This window comes from Balaenoptera ricei, chromosome 3 (assembly GCF_028023285.1).
Source record: "Balaenoptera ricei isolate mBalRic1 chromosome 3, mBalRic1.hap2, whole genome shotgun sequence".
Taxonomy (NCBI): Eukaryota; Metazoa; Chordata; class Mammalia; order Artiodactyla; family Balaenopteridae; genus Balaenoptera; species Balaenoptera ricei.
The window spans coordinates 182,364,344-182,384,105 of record NC_082641.1 but is presented as its reverse complement, the minus strand read 5'-3'; the positions used below and the strand labels follow the sequence as shown (position 1 = coordinate 182,384,105).

Below are 19,762 nucleotides of genomic sequence, written 5' to 3'. Positions count from 1 at the left end.
TCCCCAAGAGCTGGATCCTGGATCTTGGCGGTGAGGAAGCCATTCTCCTTTCAGTCCCTGCTCAAACACGGGCGGTCTCGCTTGGTGCCACCTGTGTGTTACCCCTGTCTCAGCTCCCGGGCTGGGGTCCTGCCAATCGGAGACTTTTGTCACATGGTCTCTTCTCTTTGTATTTCTTCTTACAGCTTATTGTCAATGTGTCAATGTATGGCACTGGTTTTCCACTCCTGATGGGGATATCAAATTTCCTTGTAAAACTTAAGCATGAAAATATGAATAACACATGAGACAAGTGGAGACAGATGTCCTTAAGAGGGGGTCATGGCATCGAGACGTTGGGGTTTGGGCAAGACTGTGTTTCAGAAGCTGTTCACGTGTGCTGGGTTCTTCCCCAAAACTTTTCACCCAAATTGAACCAAGAGACGTTCAGATGAACTTAGGCTGTGGGACATTCTGTGAGACTTCAAAAGTGTTGGGGGGTGGGGAGGGATAAACTGGGAGATTGGGATGGACATACACACACTACCATATATAAAACAGATAACTAGTAAGGACCTACCGTGTAGCACAGGGAACTCTACTCAGTACTCTGTAATGACCTATACGGGAAAAGAATCTAGAAAAGAGTGGATATATGTATATGCATAGCTGATTCAGTTTGCTCTACACCTGAAACTAACACAGCATTGTAAATCAATTATACGCCAATAAAAAATTAATAAAAAAAAAAGAAGACGTGTTGAGGAAGGCAAGGAATGCTCTCTAGATGGAAAGACATGGCATCAGATTCCTGGGGCCACCGTAACAAACGACCACAAACTTGGTGCCCTAACAACAAAAGTTAATTCTCTCATATTTCTGGAGACAAGACATCCAAAATTAGTATCACTGGGATGAAATCAGGGTGTGGACAGAGCCGTGCCCCATCCGGAGGCTCCCAGGGAGGGTCCTTACTGCTTCTTCCAGCTTCTGGGGCTCCAGGCATCCTGGGCTTGTGGCCGTGTCCCTCCCATCTCTGCCTTCGCCTTCACGTGGCCTCTCCTCCGTGTCTGTGTCTCTCATAAGGGTACTTGTGACTGCATTTAGGGCGCCTAGGATGATCTCATTTGAAAATCTTAATGTAATGGCAGCTGCCAAGACTCTATCCAAATAAGGTCAGATTCACAGGTTCTGGGGATTAGAATGTGGACACATCTTTGTGGGCCTTTATTCAGCCAATCACAGCGACAGAGAACAGAAGGCACTGCATGTGCCCTACCCAGGTCTGGGATGAGAAAAAAAGGTATTCAAGGACATAACGGTGAAAAGAGGGGGCATTTGAGCGTGGATGAGGGATAAGTTTGCCACTTGGCTATGACGGAGCACCTTGCCATTAGAAGACTCGTCCGGGAATTCCCTGGCGGTCCAGCGGTTAAGACTCCGCGATTTCACTGCCAAGGGTCCGGGTTCGATCCCTGGTCGGTGAAATGTGATCCCCAGCCGCATGGCACAGCCAAAAAAAAAAAAAAAAAAAATACTCGTCCGACCATTTCTGAGGCTGCCTCTCAAATACTCACGTACATAAAAAGACCACACGTGTGTATTTTTCAGGTAGAACATGAACAGTGCACACATCAAGAATACAGTTCACGGGACTTCCCTGGTGGTCCAGTGGTTAAGACTCTGCATATCCAATGCAGGGGGCGTGGTTCCATCCCTGCTCAGGGAACTAAGATCCCACGGGCCGTGTGGGCGCGGCCAAAAAAAAAAAGAAAGAATACAGTTCAATTAATTTTCCAGGACACAGGGGTGTTCCAAAGAACACCCAGCCCCTGAAACCCCCTCACGTCCCCTATCATTGCCCCTGAGGGCGACACCCATCGGAGAGTTCACACATGGGTTGGTTTTCCAGAATGTCCCATAGATGGACCTCTATCGTGTCTGACTGCTTCTCCTCATTCTGTCTGAGAATCATCCACGTTGTTGTGTATTCAGTGGGTTACTCTTTTTCGTGGCTGCATAGTACTCCCCCGTGAGTTTGCTGCAGTGTATTTACCCATCCTCCAGCTGATGGAAATCAAAAATAATATGTAGGGGGCTTCCCTGGTGGCGCAGTGGTTGAGAATCTGCCTGCCAATGCAGGGGACACGGGTTCGAGCCCTGGTCTGGGAAGATCCCACATGTCACGGAGCAGCTGGGCCCGTGAGCCACAGTTACTGAGCCTGCACGTCTGGAGCCTGTGCTCCACAACAAGAGAGGCCGTGATAGTGAGAGGCCCGCGCACCGCGATGAAGAGTGGTCCCCGCTTGCCACAACTAGAGAAAGCCCCCGCACAGAAACGAAGACCCAACACGGCCATAAATAAATAAATAAATAAATATTAAAATAATAATAATAATAATATGTAGAATTGGGGACTCCCGGAACAGGGCGTTCATTGTGCTGTTCTCACAACTTGTCTGTAGGCTTGACATCTTCCAGAAAACCACAGCGAGATGCCACTGTACCCAACTAGGATGGCTGCAATCAAAACGATGGCCAATCACAGCTGCTGGTGAAGAGGTGGGAACACTGGAGCCCTCGTGCATGGCTGGTGAGAATGTGAGATGGGGCAGCCGCTGTGGAAGACGTTCTGGCAGCTCCTCAAAAAGCCAACCATAGAATCACCATGTGACCCAGCAGTTCCACTCCTGGGTATATACATGAGTGAAATGGCGACTTATGTTCACACTTAAACTCGTACACGCACGTCCACAGTAGCATGATTCACGACAGCCAAAAGGCAGCAACAACCACGTGTCCATCAATGGATGATGGATAAACAGAATATGGTCCCTCCACACACGGGAGCATCACTCAACCATGCGAAGTGGTGAAGCATTGACATTTGATACAATATGGATGGAAGTTGAACACGATGCTCAGTGAGAGAAGCCAAACACAGAAGGACACAAAGGGTGTGAGTCCATTGATGCGAAACGTCCAGAACAGGCAGATCCACAGAGACAGAGAGTAGATTCGTGGTTGTCAGGGGCTGGGGAGGGGATGAGGGCAACTGCTGATGGGGACGGGGCTTCTCTTTGGGGTGATGGAATGTTCTGGAACTAGACAGAGGTAAGCGTTGACAACTCTGTACTGAAAGCACTAATTGCACAGTTTCCTGGGTGAACTGGGTGGCATGTGAATTATATTTCAGTGAAGCTGTTGTGAAAAGCACCTGGGGCGCAGCTGTTTTCCCAGGCGTGGGTCCCCTCCAGTCATACAGGGCCCTGGATCTTGTCCTCCTGGCAGGTGGGGTGGGGACAGTCTAGGAAGGGAAGACCAAGTTTCTAGCTGGCGGGGCATGGAGGTGTTATTCCGAGCACCCAGTGAGGTCGTGGATTATCTCATTCCATCCTTCCAGCCTTCCCTCTCCAGGCCTATTTGCCACAGGAGGAGGCAAGGCTTGGGGAGGTGATGCCTGCAGGCCAGTCCCCTGGGTGCTGGCCTCAGGGCTCTGAGTGTGGGGAGACAGTCCGGGCTGGACTCCCATCTCAGTCCTGGGGTCCTGGGCTTGGATGTCTGCCACACCCCCTGCGTGGCCCTCCTGGGGCCAGGAAGAGGGATCAGGGAATCTCTGGAGCCACCAGGAAGGCATCCCGGCGACACCGTCCGGCTGGACCGGTTGGCCCCCCAGCAGCCCATCAGGGCAGGGTTGTCACCTTGTCCTCACCCCGGTGCTATTTAAAGGTGTCGCCTGCATCCATGGCTGTAGAAATGAGCCGCCAGGAGCCAAAACGCAGGGAGCCCTGGGATGTGTCCTGTGTGGGGCCTTGGGGAAATCCCTGCCCCTCTTGGGCCTTGGCTTCCTCACCTGTCAATGATGTCGCTTGGCTCTGAGTCTGTGAAGGTTTACTGCATTCACCTCGCAGGGCCCTGGGCACTGGGTGGGTGTGTCTGTAAATGATGAGCAGGTGTGGGTGTAAACAGTGCGGCCCCATTCCTACCACCTTGGACATGCAGAGACGGATGCTGGGGACGGGGTGCTGGCCTTGGTCATCATCCCGGTCCCCATCAGCTGGCCGCGGACATGCCCAACTGTCCATCCTCCCATCGGCCACCTTCCTGCCCAACACCTGTGTGCACAGCATGCTCCAACAGTTCACCTGCTCCTCCACGCACACTGTCCCCCAGGCCCACCCCTCAGCGAAGCCGCATGCCCCCTGGGCCTGGCTCTCAGGAAGCGCCAGTTGGACGGGTAGACAAGCCCCCCGGGGCATTCCCTGCCCAGGGGCCTGACTGGCAGGGACAGGCACTCGGGCCAGAACTTCCGTCCCAACCTCTGACCCCTGGGCAGCTCCGTCTCTCCCTGTCTCTCTGTCTCTCACACATCTGTCTGTCTCTGTCTCTGTCTCAGCCATCTCCGCCTGTGCAGTCTCATAGTCTCTGTCCCTCCATCTTAGTCTCTGTCTATCTCTGCCTCTCAGTCTCCTGTCTCTTTGTCTTTGTCTTTCTCTGTGTCTGGCTCTGTCTTTTTTTTTTTAACCCTGTTAAAAAATTGATGTGTAGTTAATTTACAATGTTGTGTTAGCTTCAGGCGTACCGCAAAATGATTCAGTTATACATATATATCTATTCTTTTTTGGATTCTTTTCCATCATAGGTTATTACAAGACCTGTGCTGTACACCTGGCTCTGTCTTTATATCTCTCTGTCTCTGGCTCTGTCTCTCCCTCTCTCTGGCTCTGACTCCCGCCGTTTCTCTGTGGCCCACCTCTCTCACACTCACACCCCCGCAGCCCCTGCAGGCCAATCTGGCTACTCACGGAGAAGCACCGCCCTCCCCGCCCCGCAAGACAAATAAACACGCGTGGAGGCCGGAGTGTTTTCCCGAATGGGCCCCGCCCTTGTACTGGCCCCGCCCCCGTGGGGAGTCATCCCGCCCCCTGCGGCTCTGGCCCCGCCCCCCAGGAGCCGCATTGGCCTGTCCCAGACTTTGCAGGGCGGTCAGGCCGCCCTGACCACGGCCCCGCCCCGCATCCCGGCCCACCCACTGTGGCTCTGGCCCCGCCCCCGAGGCCCCCATTGGCCCCGTCAAGCACTCCGCCCCCCATCTCGCAATGGCAGAGCCGCGGACGCGCGCGGGGAGACAAGAGCAGGCGGCGGCGAGCGGGGCGCGGGGCTATACGCGGCCGCCTGTGGCTGGGCCTGGCGTGGCTACTGCTGGCACGGGCGCCCGGCGCCGCGGGGACCCCGAACAGTCCGCGGAGACCGCGCAGCTACACGCATCTGGAGGGCGACGTGCGCTGGCGGCGCCTCTTCTCCTCCACCCACTTCTTCCTGTGTGTGGACCCCAGCGGCCGCGTGCAGGGCACCCGCTGGCGCGACAGCCCTGACAGTGAGTAGCCGGGGGCGCTGCGCGGGGGCAGGGGTACAGGGCAGATAGGCGGACAATAACAGCAAAGGCAGCAGTAGTAGCAGCAGTGAGCTGGGATCCTCTCTCACTTGAGGGAGGGTCCGGAGGCTTCTCTGGCTGCGTGGCGTCAGCCAAGTCATTTTCTGACTGGGGCCTCAGTTTCCTCAACTGTAAAATGGGGTCCAACCCACTTGGAAGGAGGGTTGGACAGTTGGGGTGAAGGTCACAGGGGAAGCTCCCAGCTCCGGGCCTGGCTCAGCAGAAGGGTCTTTGTGAGATAGTTGAGGTTGGGGTCACGGGGCCCATTTACAGAGGGGAAGCTGAGGCTCCCGGAAGGGCCCCCGTGGGCCCAGTACATAATGAGATGGGGGCAGAGCTGGGTCTGAACTCTGAACTCCCCACCCTGCAAAACAAAACTCAGGACCTGCCGGAGTTGGGGACCCCTCTATGTCTTCCTAGACACCCATTTGGCAGATGAGGAAACTGAGGCACAGAGAGGGCAAATGACCTGCCTGAGGTGGGAGGTGGGGGCATGGAGCTGGGGCTCCAAAGTGCCCAGAACCTCATCGAATTGGAGTCATATCCCTGCTGCCCTGCCCAGCAAACAGTAGGTGCTCAATATGTGTTTGTGGAATGTATGAGGCAAGAGGAGATGAAGGGACAAAGAAAGAGAAGGAGGAGGTTGGTGATAAGTGGGAGACCAGGGTGGTCGGTGACCCCAGGCCTGTCTCAGTCTCCCCACATTTTTGAGGCCGGGCAGGGGAGCGGGGGAGCCGAGCCATTGCCGGCCACTGCCTGAATCACCACCATTAGGGCAGATAATCACCCCTGCCCTTCCCACCTGCTTTCATCTGGGGCTCTCAAGGCCCTCATTAGGCTAACTGGACGAGGGCAAGACAGGGGGCTGGGCCAGTTGCTCAGTGGTGGGCCTGGCCAAGAAGGGTGGCCTCGGGCTGGGGGTGAGGTCTGGCTCTGCTGGGTGACCTGGGACAGTCACTGCTTCTCTCTGAGCCTCGGTTTCCCCATCTGGGCAGCGATAAGTGTGACAATGAGGAGGTGGGCTTGAGTTGAGCCTCATATAGAAAGAAGGAGCGGGCCGTGCACAAGAGGAGCTGAGTGCCTGACCCAGGAAATAGCAGGTGCAAATGTCCTATGGGACATGAGGTGAGCTGCCCGTTACCTGAGGCATCCAAGTCCAGACTGAACACCAGAGGGCAAGGCCTTGACTCCAGATTAGGCCCCAGTGCCTGGGTGTGGCTCAGAGAGTGTGGGCTGGGGCTTGTCCCCCAGCTCTGCTTCACTGGACAGGAAACATCAGCTCAAATGGGGCAGGGCTCGCCCAGGGTCATCCATCCACAGACAGGGCCCGAGGAACTGGCTCTGCCACTTCTCAGGCCTCAGTTTTCCCCTGTGGGAAGTGGGCACGGTCCACACCTCCCTCCTGGGGCTGCTGTGTGGGCTTGGTGGGATACAATGCCTGGCATACAGTTGGCACTCAAGCAGTGTTAGCGGGTATCACTGATGTGAACACACTGTGCTTTAAACACCCTGTGTCCCACCCCCAGGCCGTTGCCTGGGCCGTCTGTCTGGAATTGTCTGGAATTGTCTCCCCCATAACCGGACACGGCCGCGGCTAGCCGAGCTGTCATGGTCACTGCCGGCGGCCTACATCTGATAGCAGCAGCTCACCTGGCAGGCACACACCTCCTCTGGCTTGGTTTTCTCATCCCTGACTAACGGGGCCCTCCCCTGGGCTCCCCATTGCCCTCCAGAGAAAAGCCTGAGCCCTCCCCACTGACTTCCCCCGACGCATCCGGGCCAGTCCTGCCTCAGGCCTTCCCCCTGGCCTGGTGTCCTTCCTCCCCCGCCCCCGGCCTCGGGGCAGATGCGGGCAGGACCTGCGTGGTCCCTGGTGCGTCCCCACGCCCAGCACAGGGCCAGGAGCACGGTAGGTACTTGGGGAATGTTCCCCACACGAATGAATGAATGAAGAGCGGGGTGGGTGGGCGAGTGGGTGGTGGGCGGGCCCTGACCCAGCCCCTCCCCGCAGGCGTCTTCTTCGAGTTGCGCTCTATCCGTTGCGCTCTATCCGCGTGAGCATCGTGGCGCTGAAGGCCATGAACATCGGCTTTTACGTGGCCATGAACCGCCGCGGCCGCCTCTCCTGGTCGGTGAGTGCAAGTGCGCGGGGTGGGCTGGGGTGCGTGGGGCGCGCCCGGTGGGGGCGTGTCCAGGGGCGTGCCCAGGGCCGCTTACAGCCCGCCCCGCAGCGGGTCTGCGTTAGGTTCCGGGAGCGCATCGAGGAGAACGGCTACAACACCTACGCGTCCGTGCGCTGGCGCCACCGCGGCCGGCCCATGTTCCTGGCCGTCCCATGTTCCTGGCGTTGGACGCGGGGTTGGGGGGGCGGGGGGGTGCGGCGCGGGGGCCCGGAGGCGCGGGGTCCGCACGCAGCGACACCACCCGCCCACGCACTTCCTGCCCGTCCTGGTCTCCTGAGGCCCAGGATCCATGAGTGACGGCTGGACCGAGATTCCAGGAGGCGCGCGAGCCGGGCGGGCGGCTGAAGACCGAGGCCGGGGAAGGCCCGGTCCGGACGAGCCCGTGTCTGGTGACTCACTGGTTTCACGTGCGTTGAGCGCCTGCTGTGCTGGGCACTGGGGACACCGCCGGACCCCACAGACGCGGCCGGCCCTCAGGGAGCCCCTGAGTCTAGGGGACAGTGAGCTGAGCAGGGGCCATAGGAGTCCAGTCACAAGCTGGGGGGCAGGGAGGCTTCGACAAAAGCACCTGCCAGTTTGGAGACGGGGACTCGGCCACGTGGGGGCCAGGTCTGGGAGGGCACTCCAGGCCGGGCACAGCCAAGCAAAGGCTCGGACCTGGGAACTCATTGGGGTGCCTGAGGCAGCGAGGAGGTGAGGGAGGCTGGGGGACACCGACCCGCCATAGACTGGCAGGGCCTGGTCCTGGGCCTCTGAGCACGTGTCACCTCATGGGGCAGAGGGGACTTCGCAGGTGGGATTGTTAAGGCCCCTGAGACAGGGACGACCCTGGATTCCCCGAGGGGCCCAGCGTCATCCCAGGGTCCTTATACGAGGGAGGCGGGAGGGTCAGAGGCAGAGAGACGGGAGATGCCGCGCTGCTGGCTGTGAGGATGCGGGAGATGCCGCGCTGCTGGCTGTGAGGATGCAGGAGGGGCCGCGAGCCAGGGATGCGGCGCCTCTAGAAGCTGGAAAAGGCGGGAACCGATGCTCCCCTGGAGCCTCCGGAAGGACCCGCCCTGCCCACGCCTGCATTTAGCCCCTAAGATGCAAATTGTGACCCCAGGACTGAGATGATAAGCGTGTTGTTTTAAGCCACCAAGTTTTGGTGACTTGTCACAGCTGCCCTTGGAGACGCGAACACAGAGCCCCTCAGATCCAGCAGGGTGTACAGGCTGGGGTGGGGGTGGGGCACGATCAGCCTCCTGGGGGTTGATCTTCCTCTGAGGGGCAGGGGTGGAGCCAAGAGGGTGCAGGGGAGGCTCCCACCCCTCCCAGCAGCCACCTTCCACTTCAGAGACGGAAGACCAATGTGGGGGGCACTTCCCAGGGCGCAGGCTGGACACTCACCTGCCAAGGCAGCCGTTTGACCCGGATGGGGGACAGCCTGTGGATGACACGCCAGCTGCGGGGGCTCGGCCGGCTCACCTCCCTGACCCGGGGCTGCGCCCCCCGACGCACACAAGTAACACGCCAACCACCTGCTTTTCTTTCTAAGTAGATGTATTTTTAAATAGCTTTCAAGATACACATATTTTCTCCTTTAAAAAACGTCTGTCAGAGCAGTTTCGTCCTTGTTTTGCTGGTCATCCTGGTGGTCCCGGGCCCCCGAGCTTGGGGTGGGGTGCAGCGGCCTGTCCACGCGGTTGGGACCCCAGCCAAGCGACTCCACCCTGTCTCTCCACAGATCATGCAGGGCCGCGAGTGAGCTCAAACGTCCATTTATTTCAAAGCAGTAATAATTTAAAATTATAAAAACCTTTCTGCCGCCGAACACGTAGAGGGTGAGGTCAGAGACAAACAGGAAGGGAGTCAGACGCCCCGGGCGGCATGTGCCCAGCCCGGCCCGGCCCATCCCTGGGGAGGCCGGGCTCCCTCCGCAGCCGGGAGGGGCGGGTCCTCCAAGCCTGTGCCGCGGTGGGCCCGGCGGCACCACAGTCCGTGAGCGCGAGGGGTGCAGGGGGGCCGCGGCGTCCGCAGTCCCGGCCCGCGGCCCGGTGCTCGCCCTGGGGGCCGGCCGGGACGCTCAGGAGCTGCTGGCTGGGTTCTCGTTACCGGGCGAGCTGGAGGAGGAGGACGAGGAGGAGGAGAAGCTCACGCCCGCCAGGCCTGGGGGGTCGGTGGCCGTGTTCTGTCCTGTGAGGCTTTTTCGGCAGACGGGGCAGCTGTCGTGCTTTGCGGGGACAGAGGGGAGAGGGGAGCCGTTCAGAGGCGGGCGGGGCAGGGAGGGTCCCGGGCTGGCCCGCTGCTCACCTGCTCCAGCCAGGGCACGATGCAGCCGTCGTGGAAGAGGTGGTTGCAGGGCAGCTGCCGCACGCGCTCGCCCAACCCGTAGTCGTCCTTGCACACGGGGCACTCCAGCCCGGAGCCTGTGGGAGCGGGCGGGCCGCGGGGCTCTCAGGGGGGCTTCTCTGCAGCCCCCACCAAAGGTGTCCCAGGGGATGGAGGGCACACTGGCCTCAGGACCACCGAGAAGGCTGGGCGTGGGCGCGTACCTACGTGCTCCTCGGTCACGGGGATGGTGGGGAGGGCCTGGATTTTCTCTTTGTCTGCGGGCGGGGGACCCGTGTTTTCAAACTGATTGAGGAGCTGAAAGACAAGAGGCCAGAGTGCTGGGAGCTTGTTGGCGGGCGGGCAGGGCCCTCGCCCCACGGGGCTCTGAAATGCAAGGCTGGGTTACCTGCAAAAGCACCGAGGCCCCATTTGTCCTGGCCCGACCCCCTCAGGGGTCAGAGGTCAGCTGCCCCCAGGAGGCCCAGCCCCGGGCTTCTGCCCACTCTTCTGCTCATCTAGTGAGCGTCACTTCACAGCCGGGGCCGGCGGGCACCTCCCAGGGCCGAGGCACCTCCCCGAATCCTCGCGCGGCTACAACCAGGGGGCCGGGCGCCAGTGACAAAATACTCAGTGGAAGGCCCCAAGGTGGTCACGTCCCCACCTCACAAGTGCCACCAGGGACGTGGATGTGGGAGACGACACCCCGTCCTCCAGGGAGCACGGGCCTGTAAAGTCGTCGTGCCCAGTACCAGCCCCAGGGAGGCCCCTGTACCTGCGTGATGATCGCATCCAGGCCGTTGGCCCCCCAGGCGTAGTCCATTGGGTTTGAATGCAGGACGCCCCTGGGCAAAGAAGTCTGGGGTTCAAGTGGCAGAGGAGCCGGACAGGACGCAGGGGGACCCCCCCACCTACTCACCAGGGGCCCAGGCCCAGGTTGGGGATGGTGGCCGGGGTGATGATGCCGTTGACCAGCTGCTGGATGATCCTGGAACAGAACAGCCAGGCCCAAGGTTAGCGCCCTCCCAGGGAGGGGCCAGCGTCAAGGGGTTGGCTTTTCAACTGGTAATAATAAGAACCAAACACGAAAGGCGCCCCAAGGCAGGGTCTCCTTGAGGCCTGCATGGCGCCTGTCAATGCACGACTACATCCAACTCTCATTTTGCAACCTGGGGAAAGCACCGTGGGTGATCCCAGGGGCTTAAGGAACTGTGGGGTCAGCCCAGCTGTTCGCGGCAGCCCTGAAACGTGCCGGCTGAGGTCACAGTGAGCCAGGCTGTGTCCTGAGCTGGACAGGCCTCGGCCTACCTGCAGTCAAGTTCCATCTACAAAGACCCACGAAAGCTCAGCCCCATCTCCTGCAGAGCTGGGACGGGCCTACTAGGTCCTCCTGTCCTCACGACCCCGCACACGGGAGGGAGCAGGGACACCGGACACCGCACACCGCTGCTCGCCTGCACCCGGGACGGCTCGTCTGGGCGTGGACCAGCACATCTCAGCAGATGAAGATGCCCACGGGGCGGAGGCCCCCCTGAGAAGGACGATGGGGGGCGTGGGGGGGGGGCAGGCAGGCGGTGGGCACACAGCTCCTCGGGCCAGCCGGACCCACCGGGGAACCGCCCTGCCCAGAGGACGGCCCCTGAGCCAGCACCCACACCTCCGTGCCCACAGAACCTCCTGGAAGGATAGCTGGCTGCTCTGCCTGAGCGGGGTGGGGCGGGCTCGAAGCCCCGAGCGTCCCGCCCGCGGCCGCCCCCGGGCCCCCTCACCCTTCCAGCGTGGGGACGCCTTCGTGCCGGCCGGTGGTCCGCCTCGCGGTGAGGCGGGCGCGGGGCTGCCGGGCGCCGTACCGGTGCCGGGAGTGCTGCTCTCTCTCCCGCCGGCTCTCGGGGTCCCTGCCGTCGTCGGCCTGCGCCCCGGGGGGGAAGGTGGGAATCTCGAAGCTGTCGTCAAAGATGCCGAAAGCAAAGTGCCCGTAGCCCTGCGGCAGCGTGAACAGGGGCTGGTCCACGTTCTGCAGAGAGGAGGGCCGTGACCGCGTGGATGGGGACGCAGAGGGGGCGGGGGCGGGGAGGGAGGCCACCGCTCACCGCTCACCTCGAACGGCTGCCGGCTCTGGTCCGCGGGGGCTGTGGAGGGGGCCGAGCCGTTCTCTGCACTCCTGGGAGGACAGGCGCCGTCAGCAGCGGGGCAAAGGCGGGACCCCCGTACCCATGGGCCTCAGGCCGCCTTCCGCAGCCCCTGCCCAGGGCCCGAGGCAGGAGGCTGAGGAGCCTAAGGGCAGAGGTCCAGCCCACCCCCCACCCAGGTCCAGCCGCCGGCCCTCGTCACGGCCCCCCCATCCCCCCTACCAGGTTCGGCCAGCGCACCCTCGGGCCGAGGGTCTGTACTGGGGCCAGCCTTACCTGGTCTCTTCCGGAAGCTCCTCGATAAAGCCAGACTCGCATCTTGGGCAGATGTAATCCTGCAGGAGGAGAGGGCAGCGAGCATGATCTCTGGGCTGCGGTAGGGCCAGGATGGGCGTCATCTCAAGGCCCTGGGTATGAACCCGCCAGGTCTGGTCGGGCCGCCCCGGGCAGGGCTGGCGCACAGACGCCCTTGCCCGTGGCTACAGCCTCCGATGCTCCCCTCGCAGGTGGGCTCCGAGCTCCCCAGTGGCCTCCTCGACCTCCCATGTCCCCGAGTCCATCAGCCTGTGTTCCCCACAGTGACACAAGTCACAGTTTCAGGGCCTCCAGTCAGCCGCATCCGTCAACAGGCTAGTTGACATGGGTTCAGCGAACTCTCCCAACTTGGGAGACACGAGAATGTTCTGTGACACCCTCGCCCACACACGCACATAAAGGAGGGCTGGGAGAGTGACTAGCGGGGCTCCAGGACTATCTGGGCCTCGGAGCAGATCCGCTCCCAGGAAGGTGGCCGCCGAGGGTGGGAGGCACCACCCAGGCAGAGGGACCGGCCTGCGGAACATTTTGGCAGCCCCAGCACGCAGCCCATGACACCAGGCTGGAGCTCAACTCCATCCACACCGGCCACCTGCCCTCCCAGCCCTCACTTTCCCCAGGCCGGACAGCCAGCGGGCAGAGACCATGATGTTCCAAGGGAGCGGAGAGGGGGACTCGCCCCAGGGACGGCAAGACGTCTGAGCATCAAAGCCACCACTCAGGCCCAGAACCGGGCCCAGGCCCCACGTGTCCCAAAGCCATGCAAACAGGGAGCTGAGCCGCGAGCGGGAGGTGCTTCCACCCGAGGCCACCCGCGTACCCACGGGGAGAGGCGCGGTTCCCGGGAGCAGAGGGCACCGCTGGCCTTGCCACCCTCTGCAGGGAGCGACGCCGGGGTGTGGCGGGCACGGCCCACCCTGCGGACGGCGGGACCACCACGGTGCATACTGTGTCCCCCCACCTGCCTCGCTCCAGAAAGCAAAGCGAGGTCGAGGATCAGAGGACACTGTCTGAGCCACGGGGAGGGCGGCTGGAGCTGCACAGGTGATGGGGACTTGTATCCAGAATACCTACAGAACTCTCACAATTCAACAACAAAAAGACAAACACCCTGGTTAAAAAACGGCCAGAGAGAATGGTAGTGTGATGAATTGGAAGATTGGGATTGACATACATACACTAATACGTATAAAATGGATAACTAATAAGAACTTGCTACATAAAAAAAATAAATAAAATTCAAAACTTAAAAAAAAAAAAAAAAAGGACAGAGGATCAGAACAGACGTTTCTCCCTAGATAGACAAGTGGCAACAAGCCAAGAACAGACACACAACACAGGCAACAGGGAAACGCAACCCGAAACCAGTGGGACACACTTCACACCCGCCCAGATGGCTGGACCCACAAAGCCAGCAGAGACCAGTGTGGGGAGGAGGTGGAGAAATCGGAACCCCTACACGGCCGGTGGGGGCGTGAAACGGGGCAGCGTCCTCGAAAAAACAGTCACAGTCACCCCACGACCCTGATTCCACTGCCAGGCGCCCACCAGGGGCAATGGAGACACACGTCCACAGCAGCCAGAGGTGGACACAACCTAAGTGTCCAGCAGCGGATGACGGATAAACACGACATGGTCCCTCCACACACAGGAACATCACTCAGCCACGTAAAGGGGTGAAGCCTCGACGCTCACTACAATGTGGATGGACCCCGAGAACACGATGCTCAGTGAGAGAAGCCAGACGCAGAAGGACACACAGGGTGTGATTCCATTGATGGGAAACGTCCAGGACAGGCCAATCCACAAACACAGAGAGTGGACTAGTGGTTATCAGGGGCTGGGGTGACAGCTGATGGGCACAGGGCTTCTGTTTGGGGTGACGGAATATTCTGGACTTGGACAGAGGTGACTGCTGGCTTCAGGACTCTGAGTGGACTGAACACACCAACGTGTACGCTTTTAAGTGGGTGGAGTGTATCGCAATAACGCTGAGCCAGAAACGACAGGGATGGCAGCGCTCTGCCCTCCTGAGCAGGGGCGAGGGGCCCAGGGGAGGCTCCCCTACACAGTGAGTGGCCACGCCAGTTGTCACTGGCGTGGGATTTCCAGGGCCGGCGGGGGCATCACTCAGGGGCTCCTCCTAAGGCCCCCCAGCCAGCCCTCAACCTGTTGTTTATTTCAACGTTTCACAGGGTGCAAAACGTGGCCACAGGAGGCTTTGTGATGGGTGACCCGGTGACCAGGGTTCTCACCCACTCCGGGAGCCCCCGGGGGGAGGGCAATGGACACAGGCAAACGTGGCTGCAGGTGAGTCTGTGGTGACCGAGCTTAGGAAGCTGGGAACCAGACGGCTCCTGAACACAAGCTCACAGGCAAGCTGGGACTCTGGCCTGCCCACACCACCAGGGTCTGACCTGGGTCAGCAGGCAGGTCCAGAACCTCAATGGAGCCTGGCAGAACCCCCGTGAGAAGCGTCTCTCTCCCTCCTGGGGACCCTGCCTGCCCCAGGCCCGCACCCTGCCCCGGGGTGAGCCTGGAAGAGCCAGGGCGGGGCTGGCACCACACCCTCCTGAAGACTGGGCACCCCCTCTTCCACTCTTGAGGCTCGCCACTGCTCCTGGGTGCCTGAGAGCCTGTCACCTCGCCATTCTCTGGGGTCCCTGTGTCTCCCTGAGCCCAAGTGCTCCCCACCTCACCTTGCAGCCCCAGAACAACCCAGCCCGGCCACGCCCACTCCCAGCTCCGCCCATCTCTGGGCCTCTGCCATCCCCTGTCCCCTGTGTCCCCTCGATCCGAGCAGATATCTACCTGGCTTGCTCCCTGTCGGAAGCTGGGTCTGCTCAAACATCACCTCCCGGCTGCAAGCCTCGGTCTCCCCATCTGCAAATGGAGGGTGGCCTCAACCCCAGGCTCTGGAATCCGGCAGCCGCGGCCGTCCTGCGGCTCAGTGCTGGCTGTGGTCAGGCCCTGCTCTGCGCCCTCCGTCCTGGAGAGCCCCATGCCCTGAGACTGAGTGGCCTGGCTGAGCAGTGCTCGCTCCACACCCAGGGATTCAGGCAGGGCCCCGGGCTCTGCTCGAAGGCGGTGGCGGAAGGCCCAGACCCTGGTCTTCCAATGCTCTCCTCCAAGGGCGTGTCCCTGAGATTTTTATTACATCACTGTGTAATAAAAGCGGTGGAAACCCTGGGATGGAGTGCTAGCCCCCCACAGGGCAGGGCCTGTCTCCCTCGGCAGGACCCCAGCTCGTGAGCACCTGTTCCTAGCCGAAGACTCCTCATCTTGAGGAGATGGCCGGCAAGGGGGCCATCCTGTCATCACCACCACAGCAACAGTGGCCGACCGGCAGACGGCGAGAGAGCAAGCGCTACATTTACTGAGCGTTTGCTCCCTGTGCTCGGCCAGCTGGGGCCCTCAGAGACAGGCCTCACCCTTCACACCACGTGCAGACCCAGGCTCCCCGGCCAGGCGCGTGTGGTGAAGCCGAGGACACTGAGGTGGGAGCTGGAGAGACGCTGGCCTCGGCAGGCCCAGGCCCCCCAGAAAGGGTTGGGGCGCAGAGCTGCTGGGGGTATGTGAGCTCAGGTCCAGACACAGACGTGACGAGACTCCCCACGCCCCTGCAGCCCCTCGTGCTCCCAGCCTGGGCTCACCAGCCCAAAGACCCCAGGGGCAACCCTCCTCAGATGTCACTGGGCCCAGGGGCCCACCCAGACCCTGTGGGCAAGTGCCCCCAGCCCGCAGCACTCTCTTCTGCGTCTTAGCAGCTGCCCTGCAAAGCGCATTCACGCCCCTCTGTCCCCCCACAGTGTCTGTGAGCCCCACGCATGCCGGGGTGCAGCACCGTCCCGGGGCCTCGCGTCACCTGGGGCCTGCTGAGTGCCGGCAATCTCCCATCGTCGTGACACGTGGGCCCACCCTGCCGGGGGTGCGCCTCACTTCAGCCTCCAACGGCGCCGGGAGGCTCGGAGATGCAGCCGGGGAGCCCCACGGTGTGGCTCTGTCTGGTGCCCCTCGTCCAACCACCCCTCCGGGGCTCAGCCCCCTGCTGTCCCCCCAGACTCCCGCCCTGCGCCGCACCAGCTGTCTCTGGAGCAGCCGTCGGGTCGGCCCCGTGGGGCAGCCCTCATCTCTGGGCCCCTGGGTCTCAACTCCAGGCACGGGGCTGAGCCTCCCTGGGCCTCGGCAGCAGCAGGGGAAATGGGTGCCCTCGGCAGCTGCACAGCACGCCGCCGGGCGGGCGGGGGCCCAGCCTGCTCCCCAGCGGCTCTGTGTGGAGGACAAGGTGCGGGCGCGTAAGCCTGGGGACACACACGGGCCTTCTCTCCTCACCCTGATGGCCCTCTGAGGCAGCCGCCAGGTCCTGTCCTCGTCCTCCGACCCTGCTCAGGGACACTTCTGAGAGCAAGGCAGGGGCCATCCACAGGACAGCAGGCCTCAACAAGGCCACCCGTGGTGGTGGGCCGAACCCCAAATGCCACCTGGTCCGCCCACCCGCGGGCCCCGCCCGCGGACACCCCACATCCACCTCGTCCCCGGTGCTCCCATTTCCTGGGGGAATCGAGTCTGGGCCTGCGCACCTGCGCAGAGGCCTCCAGGTCGGCCAGCCGGTCCGGTTCCTGCTCCCACACGCCCGCTCCAGGCAGGCACCGGCCCCTCCCCGGCTTCCGGGGCCTCCCCTGCCCACGCGCGCCCGTCAAGCACAGGGGTGCCCTCGCCAACCCGTCTGACAGGCGAGGAGACCGAGGCCCAGGGCGTCTGGGCTGCTGGGAAGAAGCCTGCGGGCAGAGTGCCGCGACAGCAAGTCAGGAGGAGCAGCTCAACACCAGCCGGCGTCTCACTGCACACCAACCTCGGGGCCAGTTTCCCGTGAACAGAAGTCCGTGCTGGCGTGGGGCGGGGGGCTAGCGGGGAGCACAAGTGCTGGCGGGGACCTCCCACTGTCACCACGTTAAGAGCCCACCTTCCTGCCCCCGAGAACACCAAGTGCGCCCCTTACTCATAAACAGACACCCACTCTACTGGGCCTCATCGAATCCCGTCCCAAACCCCACGCCAGTCCCCTCCCTGCCATTATTTGCGCTTAACAGAATTTACCAACATTCCCAATCAAATATTTGCCAATCGCTTGTTCAGCGTTGGCTCCCTATAAACTGGGAGGGCAAAGGTCATGGCTACCTTGTCACCACTGGATCCTGTGACTAGGAGGGACCTCGCTAGACCAGTGACAGTTGGAAAAGGTCAGGGTCCTTCTGGGCCAGGACCCGGGCCCCAGGCTGGCCCCGGGAAGGGAGGCCAGAACAGCTAGCAACACAGACTGCTCGGCCCCAGGCTTCCCGATGGCTCTGGACAGGCCACTCTGGGGTGAGCCTGAGACCCAGGGCCTGTCTGTGGCTCACAACAGTTGCGAGGGGCTGCGTGCAGCTCCTCCAGGCTGGGGGCTGTCCTGCGACCAGCCCCTTCCTGCCAGTCGAAAAAACCAGACCCATTGCTGGGGCGCGCAGGAAGCCGGAAGAGGCAGGAAGACTTCTTCCGGGACGCTGGAGTGGGGGAGTGGGGCAAGTCTCAGCTCCTCAAGTCTGCTCATGCACCCAGGGTTTCGATTTATGCCCCCCCGCCAAGCCCCTTGCCTCTGGAAGTCACACCACCTCTACCCTTTCTCTCCTCCTGGGCGCAGGCACTCCTCTCCGCTCCAAACCCTGACTCTGGCTCACTCTCCTCTGAAGCTGGGATAATGTCCACCAACTCCTTCTCCTGCCTCCCCCAGGGAAGCCCACAGCTGCAAAGGCAGGACTAAGAGTCTGGCTCTATAATCAACCAGGTGACCAAGGAGAGCTGGTGCTCTATCAATCGTTGCCACCTGCAGCTCCTTCCCCTGGTCAACCACACCGCCCGCTTCTTGCTCCCCGGGAGCTAGCCGAGCGGTAAATGCCGGGAGCGGGGCCGCCCTGGGGCGCCGTGCCTTCAGTCTTCCCCCCGTGCAGCGGGGGAGGGTCGGCCGGGAGCGGGGGCACTGATCCCATCCTAGACCTACTGACTCGGAACTTCCGGGCTGACGGGTCTGGAAACCGAGCCTTTCACGAGCAGCCCTCCCGCGGCCTCCACCCGGGCGAGGGCGCAGGGCCCACCTGGGTGCAGGCCCCCACCCCCGGGAGGCAGAAGAACGCAGGCTCGGGCCGCCGTCGGGCCCGAGAGAGCGGCGACTCCCTCCCACGAGGCGCCCGCGGCGCCGACCGCGCTCGGGGCCGGCCCCGTTCCCTCCCGGCCGCCGGCCCCGCTGCGCCACCAGGGCCGCCCGCTTCCAGGCTCTCCGCGAGGACCTCAGTTTCCCCGTCCGAGCCAGCTAGCCTCAGCCTGAGGTAAAGGCCCCCGCCCGCCCGGCCTGGGCCTCACCGGCAGGCGCGGCACGATCTCGACCGAGCAGCAGTGGCAGAAGTACCGTCCGGGCTGCGGTGACGCCTCGGCCATGGCCACCGCCGCCTCCTCCGCGCCGCCCGCCCCCCGCGCGGCACCCGCCGCCCGCCGCCGGCCGTTTGCAGCTCCCTCGCCGGCCGACGCTCCCGCGCACGCTCACGCAGGGCACGCACGGCGTGAGACAGGGAAGGGCGGCGGAAGCGGGGCAGGCGGCGCACGAGGCGGGCGGTGGCTCGGGCGACGGTGGCTGCCGAGGGGCAAACTAGAAGCGGGCGCAGTGCCGGGGCGGGGCCAGGCCGTGGGGATGGCAGAGGGGGGCGGGTCCTGAGGGGGCGAGGCCGAGTACCCTTGGCAAACCTGGATCAGGGCCCAGGGTGGGGTTGGGGGCGGGGCCGAAGGCTGTGGGGAAGCCCGAAGGCTGCGGGGAAGGCCGAAGGCGGGTCTTGGGCGGGGCCGAGCCCCTCCTCTTATACAAATCTACAAAGGACCCCGCTTCCCTCGTTATTGCTCTTATTGCCAAGTCCCACCTTTCTCTTACCTTTCTGTCCTCACTGTTCCTGGGACGCTCCTGAGCGCTCTCACCTCCGGGCCTTTGCACTGGCTCTGCCCCTACCCGGTGCACCGTTCCCAAGACACCTGCGTGGCTTCCTAACCCACGCGTTTCAAGTCTTTGCTCTAATGTCCATCTATTGAGGCGCCCTCCGCAATAGCACTTATTTCCGCCTGATAAACTGTAGGGTCAGCTCCACAACAGAAGGGATTTTTGTATCTTGTTCCCGGCTGGACTCAGAACAGTGCCTGGCACACAGGCAATCCATAAACATTCGTTGAATGCATACAGACAGGAGACCCATTTCTGGATCAGGGAGGGCTGCCCTCCCATGCCTCAGTGTGGCACATGAGATAAGAGAGTCTGAGGCCTGCCAGGTGTGGCCTTGTTTCCATGATGCCTTCGGGTGAGAAGAGGGCAGAAAACCTAAACCCCCCAAAAAATTAAT

At 61.9% G+C, this 19,762-nt stretch overlaps 2 protein-coding genes across 5 annotated transcripts; one reads left to right on the top strand and one right to left on the bottom strand.

Moving 5' to 3' along the window:
- The first annotated feature begins 3,322 nt into the window (after positions 1–3,322).
- On the top strand, positions 3,323–8,918 carry FGF22 (fibroblast growth factor 22). The gene is given in 5 exon segments (XM_059919188.1): positions 3,323–3,347; positions 4,952–5,356; positions 7,439–7,545; positions 7,645–7,806; positions 7,808–8,918. Coding segments are annotated over 5 exon segments (765 nt in total). The 3' UTR covers positions 7,874–8,918.
- Positions 8,919–9,120: 202 nt separating this feature from the next.
- On the bottom strand, positions 9,121–18,882 carry RNF126 (ring finger protein 126). Of its 4 annotated transcripts, none has more exons than XM_059919036.1 (9): positions 18,744–18,882; positions 12,312–12,370; positions 12,004–12,067; positions 11,757–11,920; positions 10,826–10,894; positions 10,682–10,751; positions 10,131–10,224; positions 9,889–10,004; positions 9,121–9,808 (listed from the first exon to the last, which is right to left on the bottom strand). In XM_059919036.1, the coding sequence occupies exons 1-9, from the start codon at positions 18,816–18,818 to the stop codon at positions 9,662–9,664; spliced, it is 858 nt and encodes a 285-aa protein (XP_059775019.1). In that variant the 5' UTR covers positions 18,819–18,882; the 3' UTR covers positions 9,121–9,661. The 4 variants fall into 4 exon arrangements, with proteins under 4 accessions (XP_059775019.1, XP_059775018.1, XP_059775020.1 ...); XM_059919035.1 differs by having other exon boundaries at positions 11,676–11,887; XM_059919037.1 differs by having other exon boundaries at positions 11,676–11,815.
- Between the last annotated feature and the right edge of the window lie 880 nt (positions 18,883–19,762).

Bases quoted from the DNA above. Each gene is read 5' to 3' on its own strand.
- RNF126 (XM_059919034.1), bottom strand. From the start codon at position 18,818: ATGGCCGAGGCGTCACCGCAGCCCGGACGGTACTTCTGCCACTGCTGC. The intron at 11,921-12,003 runs GTGAGCGGTGAG...TCCTCTCTGCAG, and splicing joins AGAGCCGGCAGCCGTTCGAG to AACGTGGACCAGCCCCTGTT. The intron at 10,895-11,675 runs GTGAGGGGGCCC...GTTCTGTTCCAG, and splicing joins GGCGTCCCCACGCTGGAAGG to GATCATCCAGCAGCTGGTCA.